The sequence below is a fragment of the Caloenas nicobarica genome, chromosome 1 (genome assembly GCF_036013445.1).
Source record: "Caloenas nicobarica isolate bCalNic1 chromosome 1, bCalNic1.hap1, whole genome shotgun sequence".
Lineage (NCBI taxonomy): Eukaryota > Metazoa > Chordata > Aves > Columbiformes > Columbidae > Caloenas > Caloenas nicobarica.
Genome location: NC_088245.1, coordinates 141,972,055 through 141,979,625, shown reverse-complemented (window position 1 = coordinate 141,979,625; position 7,571 = coordinate 141,972,055). Strand labels below are relative to the sequence as shown.

Sequence of the window (7,571 nt, the reverse complement as noted above, 5' to 3'; positions counted from 1 at the left end):
TGACTTTGTTTCAGAACCAGAGGCCTGCTTTTTGAAGACAAAGGGGCTGTTCACCAGCAGTTGATGGCTAGCACAAAACAGAGCTAGAAGAGCTAAAAGACCAATTCCAAAGTTTGAATTCAAGAAAGGCAGGCTGTATTAAGCGTAATCCTTGTCTGCATTAGACCCAAACTGCGAATAATGTGAACTGACCCATGAGTTACATCTGGAATAGCGGGAATTAAATGTGTTTGTAGAACTTGCAAAGCCAGTATCACTCTTGAATCTGGTTCTCAGTCACTGGATGTGAATAATTTTTACTTTTAGTGACATGCTGAGGGTTTTATGCATCCCCTCTTCCATTATGGGCTAGTATTTATTTTTCCTTAAGATGACTTTATGGTGACTGCAATGACAAAATAATATGGGGCTTCTTCCAAAACTAGCATCCTGTTTTGACTTTAGCGTTGCCCTCTGGTGACTAGTGGCAGATACCCAGGGCTCTGCAGGTTCTCCCCTTGGAAGCTGAATTGGAATTTCACTCTTTCTTTGTGCTTCCAGTAGGTCCATACATCATGTAGGACAACTTCTTACTGTCATTTCAACACAGCCCAAATGGGTTTCAGCGAAGGGTTACCCCTTTCTCCATCAAGCGTAGAAGCTGTTGAGACATCACTTGGGATCCCAAGATGGTAGCATGGGTGAAAGTTCACTTTCCTTCACATTCAGTGTCTGTAAACCAACATGTGTCCAGCAAGTTTTCTGAAGAGCAAGAACCCCCTCACACAGCAAGAAAACCCAGATGACTTTGTGTAACAGTAGCAGCTGTTGAAGCTTGCTGCTGTAGTATGAGCACACTAACTGCAGAGGTTGTGCTTTTTTGTCTAAATCCTGTGAAGGAGCCCTCCATCTTTATTTGTTCCTCTAGTCCCCATAATTGAGCTAGGGTGACTAATTGTAGATTGTGTGAATTTGTACAATTTGTGCTGTGTGAAGCCTGAAGAGTTTTATCTTTGTCGTACTTGAGCTCTTCTTCCGTCACTTTGTTCATATTTATGGAAACATTAAACAAAACTCTTCTGGGAAGACTGTATCTCAGTCTTAATTCTGTAACTTCTTAAATTGTGACAGAAGTAGATTAGGTTATCCAGCAGGGAAGCAGAAATGGTACCAAGTTTACTGGTCCATAGACCATTGCGGTTCATAAAACACCAGCTGGTGGGCTGTGAAATAATTACGAAGGAAATCTATATATGCATGCTTTACCACTGCAAGCAGATAGAAAAGTGGGAAGGAAATAGGCTCTGCTTTGAATGCTTATTTCTATTTTTAATTGGTTATAAATTAAAGCCGTTGTGACAGCACGGCACAATACTATGTGGACTCTTTTTTCCAGTAAGATTACAGGGTGTTTGACTTTTAAAAAAAGAGAGAGAATTGAGCAGCTCAGATACTGCACACTGAAAGAAATAACAGTAGGAAATAGCCTAGCCTCACTCTTTCTAGGCTGTAATTTATCCATGCTTAATTTTTCAGCCATTCCAGAGAGCTGATGTTCGTACATCAGCCCATTTGTGATGAAAAAAGTTGAATATGTTTCACATTTGTGAATTATTGCCATTCTAGACTTTTGTTCTCCCTGTCATGCAGTTGAAGGAACATACCTTATCCCCAAGAATGTATTTTTCTGTCTCAGATAAAGTGCCTTGATAGCCACTGGAGTTACCCTCATTTAGAATAATAATGATGTAATGGGTAAGTAACCATGCCACATGGGGCAGATAAGGACGCCCATGCTGCTCCTGTAAGTTGCTTTCCACCTCAGACCAGATATTCATAAGAGAGATAAAAAAACATGTAATTTTTCTTTGATTAAGGAAGGACTTGCAATTTCTTGCTTATTTGCAGAGCGCCCTGCCATTCTGGAATGCCGTTCCAGGAATGGAGGGCAAGGGCTGCTTCTTGTGCAACCATTGATCTGGTCTTGGCAAGTGCCTGTTTGGCAGTAGAAAGTGCTGAAATGCCCGGTTGCTATCTCTGGGATTGTATTCGTGATAGCACGAGCTAAAGTTAGGCTGACTTTGGTGCGGTGAGAAGTTACCTTGTGTGATAACAACCACAACGCAAAGCTCTTCAGCAGTATGTATTACTGCATAGGCAGTTAAGTCCCCTCTGTGTTACTAGCTCCAGCAGCACATCAGTTTAAAATACTCACTTAATATAGAGACTTCCATTTGTCGACCTGATGTAGGAGAGAAATGACACTTGAGGGTATATTAAATTAACCCCCACAAGTAATGACTGTTCATGGCTCTTTCTGCTAAGTTTAATGCCTATAATGTGCCTTTTACTGGTCTTCTGAATATTATTCCAGCTGTAAAAGCAGATGGTAAATGTGTAGATGCTCTTCAATGACTGTCAAATGTATGATTAAAATATAAGATAACTTTCAACCAGTTGCTCTTGTGTGTTTTTCCTAGATCGTTAATTGCTGTTATGATTTTGCACCAGAAGTGGAACTGAAAATTCTCTTCTTACTTCTTGACATGAACCTTTTTATACATTAGTAAGAACGTATAGTTATTTTTTGGACAAAAATGCAAAATGGTTTGCTTGTATGAGGGATAGTTTGAATAATTAATTCACCAAGAGAGTGGAAAAATGTCTGGGAAACCATTGGCAGTCCTCTTTAATGATGTGATCCACTGCAGCTATCTCTGACTTGGCTGCCATGTCTGTAAAAGAAGAACAGTTACTGTTTGGGTCTAAAGTATTTTGAGTTCTATGAGAAGAAGAGTCCTCTAGAAAATTTTGTTTGGTTGATAAATGAAGATACTGGTTGAGCTTTTCACACTTTCCACATATGACAGTCACCTAATGAAGGAGTGACTGACATAAGAATGGAGGTGTGTTGGGTCTTACACAGTAAGCTTAATTTATGCCTCATGTCCTTCCCATTTCCCTTAGCTAATGCCCTGTGGAGCTCAGTGTTGCAGCCTGTCTCTTTCCCCCCCTGCTCAGTGGTTGCACGTGCCAAATACAGATGATTGGCCTGACTTAAATACCCAGTGGGCACTTGGAACTTGAGTTGTGGGAAAACATATCCTACCGCAGCAATGTGGTGACTTTCTGACTGGGACCAGGTCCTCAGGGAGCCTGGGGAGAAGTTATGGTAGAATGGTTTGGGTTGGAAGGGACCTTTAAATTCCAGCTGTCAGAGCGGTGAGGTTACTGCACCGGCCTTCCCACAGAACAGTGGGAACAAAATTCAGCCCAGCTCTTGCTCTTGTTAATGTGGAATTTGGTCAACTTATGAAAAGGGTCTCTATGACATGGTTGCCTGCAAAACTAGGGGACTCAGTGACCCAGAAGCTGCCTTCCACATCTCTTAGGCTCAGGTCAGACTGACCCTCCATTACCAAATCTCAATAACAGGTCCAGAGTCCTCCACAACTTCTTCCCTGTCCCAGTGAGCTGGATCTTCTTGCAAAAGAGCAAATGAGGAAACAAAGCAGGACCTTTGACCCCTTGCTATCACTATATTAGCTCTGCGTAAATGCTGGTGTCTCAGATGAGCACCTACCTCAGCTTTGGCGTGAGAAAGAAAGGGAAAGCAGGACAGGTAAGAGCTGAACTCCCTGGTTTGGATGTTATAGACTTTGTGACTGGTGTATCTAGGACATACAGAGGTGAGTGGAGGTGGTCTTCTATTCTGCCCCCTTTCTTACGGCAAGCAAAAGTATGAGCCCTTCTCATGCTCCATCACCAGGAATATTGCTGAAACAGAGGAGGAGGGTGGGAGTGCTTGAGGTGACCTAGACTGAAGCTGAGCGATAGATGCTCTAGAAGACACTCATAGGAGGGTCAAGCCCATAGTAGGGGTTGCAGACAGTGCTAGAAGATATCTACCCTCTTCCTAGCTGCCTTAACCACAGGGACTACAGGCTCTAAAGCTGGTAAGATCCTCTCTTTATGCTGTTTGGGAGCAAATGTATACCTTTTGTCTACAAAGGAAGAAACTGGCTCTAGGATTAAAAATCAAGGGAAGGTGGTAAGGGAGTAACTGCTGCTGGTCAGCAAATGTCTAGTGAAGATGAAGTGGTAGCTTTTGGAGGTAATCTGTACACAGAAGAAGACAAAAATGGATGGACATTCCCTTACTGTGCAATAAGAAGGAGCACTGGCTTGTAGCTACCTGGAACAGTATTTAGAAAAGCAGATACATGTAATAGACTTGCAGCTTTTTTGCCATTACAATTCCCAGCATGGCAATGTTTTCTTCATGTTACTCTGAGTGATGCAGCCCTCTAATTCAGGTCATAAATCAAGTCTAACTCCTAAACATATTTTTTTAAGTGTGGTGTGTTTGAAAGGCTTATTTAGATGTGATGTTATGCTTTCAACATACCAAGTACCAACATCTCAAGAGTTCCTCTAATTCTGGCTTTTTAAATAGACAGAATAAAGGAGGTTGGATGAGGTTAAGTTTGCAATTATTCCCTTTTGAGAACTTGTTCTGCCTGGGCTACTATCTGCTTTGTTAATCCCAGTACAGAAAAGACAAGACAACCTAGCTGGGTGTTTCCTCAACTACAGCAAGACAAAATATTCAGATCACTGGATCACTGAGATGATCATTGTATGTGATGCACTCTTAGAGCAATTTACAAAAAAAACCCAACCAAACAAAAAAATACACATTATGTATTTTTTGGTTGTAACTCTTTGTGGAGGAAACCTGACCTCTGCTAGTTTTAGTGATTTGCTCTTACGCTGTAAAAAAGGAATTTTAGGTCTCGTACAAAAGAAGTAACTTTAACTGTCATATATTTCCTGAAGATCTAAAAGCTATCATTCATTGTGGATATTTGTGAATATATACATAAAAGTACACTTTCATTTTTATACTATTTTTTCCTTCTTCAGAGGAAAAGCACCATGATCTTTCCTGTTCTTTTCTTCATTTATTGGTTAGGTTTGTTGCAAAAGTCTGGTGTTTAACTGATATGTTTTATTTCTCTGAAAACAAACACAATATTGTATGCTGACTCCAACAGGTCTCTTGGCGTAGAGAGCGGAACCCGTACTGCAAACCATGCTGCAATCCAGGGCACTGCTGATAGCTCTGATTCTGCTCTTTAGCACCACTGTCCCTGGTAAGTCTGAAAAGCTTTTCTGTCTGCCTGAAACAAGGCTCAGCTCTACAGGTCCTTACTTGCCTTAAAGAAGTCTGAACCATCCATAAAGTAGGACTGAATCCAAATAACACAGTTCAAGACTATGAATATGTGGTACTTGGCAGCATGAAATAAGTCAGCAGGGGCCCGGCATGAAAATTTGCGGTACCTGGTGAAAATACTCTGCCATGTAAGGGCTATGACCTAGATGCCCAAAAATGAGTGATGAGGTGCTGCTGGATGCTGCTAGGGTGAATTCTGAGGGAGGCTTTGAATTGCAGAATTTCAAGTGTCTTCCCGCTGTGCTTGGGGGAAGGTGTCAGAGACACAAGTGACTGAGAAGCCTGATGGTTTTTTGCCTCCTCTTTCTCAGAAGTGCACTCAAAGGCCATCTTTGAGAAAGACCGTCGTGACTGGTTGGTCCTTCCCGATGCAATCGCAGCTTACATCTATGAAGCTGTGAACAAGGTGTCCCCTAGAGTCGCTCAGCTCTTGGTGGATGCTGCCCAGACTCAACCAGTTGTTGTGACCAGGTATGGAAAGATCTTCTGCACTAGTGCTGCAATAGCCATAGGTGGAAAAGGAGAGGGAGGAGTGGGAGAAAGAACAGATTAGTAAAGTATCCGTGTGGGGAGACCCAATGGGAAATGAATCAGCAACCAAAGCCTGATGTGACTGCGATGGGAGCGGGGTTCTGGCAGGTGGGACGGGGGGACAGGGTTTCATATGAAAGTGCAATCTCTTTCCAGGAATGCACACTGAACACAACGATGCTTGTGGGGACAGCAGTCACTACTCTTTATATACAGGTAGTAAGGGAGGGGGCCACTGGCTAGTCGAGGATCAGCTGCCCTGGAAAGGGCTGGGCAGGTGCTGTGGTGCTGTCTGTGAGGGGCTGAGTGGTGAAGGTGTCAGGAAACACTGCTGTCATTCAACACAAATCACAGAATTTGCTCCAGCTGTAAATACAGATTCCTCAAAGAATGGGAAAGGGTTTCCTCCCAAAAGGAAAAGCATTATGACCCAAGAGAGACAGTTTCATGTAACTCATGGCAATCCCTGTCTGCTGAAGAAAGCCTCTCCAGGACTGCTGAGGAATTTTGCATTCTCAGTGACAGGCAGTGTGATAACTACAGGAGACAGAAATTGCCCTCGCGTATTGTGTATCTTACCACACACACTCATCTCCTGCAGGAACTTCCTCATCAAAGAAACAACTAAACTCAGTATACTGGCTGAACAGCTGATGGAAAAAATAAAGAACCTGTGGTATACAAAAGTCCTAGGCTACTAGCCAGATGAAGACAAATCACTGTTTCCTGACGGGAGCTGGTAGCACCTTGAAATGTCCTCTTTCCCCCTGCCCCTACTATGGACCAAGATCAGTCAGTAAGACAGAATCGATGCTCCTCTTAATGCCACTAGAGGGAACCCAGCTTCAAAGACCAAAGGATGGAAAGAATCTGCTGAAGTCTCCCCCCAAAAGAAACATCTGCTGGGCGTGGGGAAGACAATGAGATTGTCGAGCTCTTCTGTAGCCAAATCCTGAAAATTAATTCCTCCTGAATGGCTTGGCCATTGCCCCTCTAATAAAAGAAATGTTGGTTGTTACACTTCCTTAAGTTTCCTATTTGCGTTAACCATTACAAAATTACATCCACCTTGGCATCCATTCTGCCGAGAATGTAGCTGTGATTCACAAGTTCTTGCAGGCAATACTAACAAATCCTGATCATTCAGGCACATTTAACAAAGCTCAGGTTCTTCTCGGGTGGGTGGAGGGCACTACCTGAGCATCTTTTGGGGTAGCCACAACATGGCAACTGTAACCTCACACCAGGAAAGGCCACAAAATGTTGAGGTCCTACTGACTGTGCTCCTTGGTTAGATAAGAAGCAAGTAGGTGCACCTGTACCAAGTGTTTGAAGATTTCAGATCATTTTGGAAACCAAGTGCTAGTAAACTGAACTGTCCATCAATCTGAGCAGGACTTTGGAAGTATGTTTCATCAGCCAATGAGTGAGGCTACTGAAAGGCTGTTTAGTAGGAGGAAAAATTTCTCACTGTCTTCAAGATAGATAGTGATCAGTTTATGAGAGGGGTACCTATGCCCAGGACTGGCGGTGAAGACCTGGCAGGTCCTTGTCAGCCCTGTGTAACTGCCTCATCTCAGATACCCACACTGGATAAAGAAATTCATCTACCTCCATGCGAGCAGAAACAAGCAGGAGGCTGAAACAAAACCCTGCTAGCCCGAGATCTAGGAGTCACATGTGCATGGGCAGAGCTACTGCTTAAGAGGGAGAGCATTGCTACAACTGGAAAAAGGAGATTTGCCTAATAACTGCAAAGCAACGCTACTGTCTTTTAAGGTACACCTCTGTTTACTTTCCCCTCATTGGGGTCTTAAACCTA

General features: G+C 43.0%; 1 protein-coding gene across 1 annotated transcript; it reads left to right on the top strand.

Moving 5' to 3' along the window:
• The first annotated feature begins 5,020 nt into the window (after positions 1–5,020).
• LOC136003230 (apovitellenin-1-like) lies at positions 5,021–6,450 on the top strand. The gene is made up of 3 exons (XM_065658633.1): positions 5,021–5,135; positions 5,530–5,689; positions 6,351–6,450. Exons 1-3 carry the CDS (start codon positions 5,075–5,077, stop codon positions 6,448–6,450), a joined length of 321 nt encoding a protein of 106 aa, XP_065514705.1. The 5' UTR covers positions 5,021–5,074.
• The last annotated feature ends 1,121 nt before the right edge of the window (positions 6,451–7,571 follow it).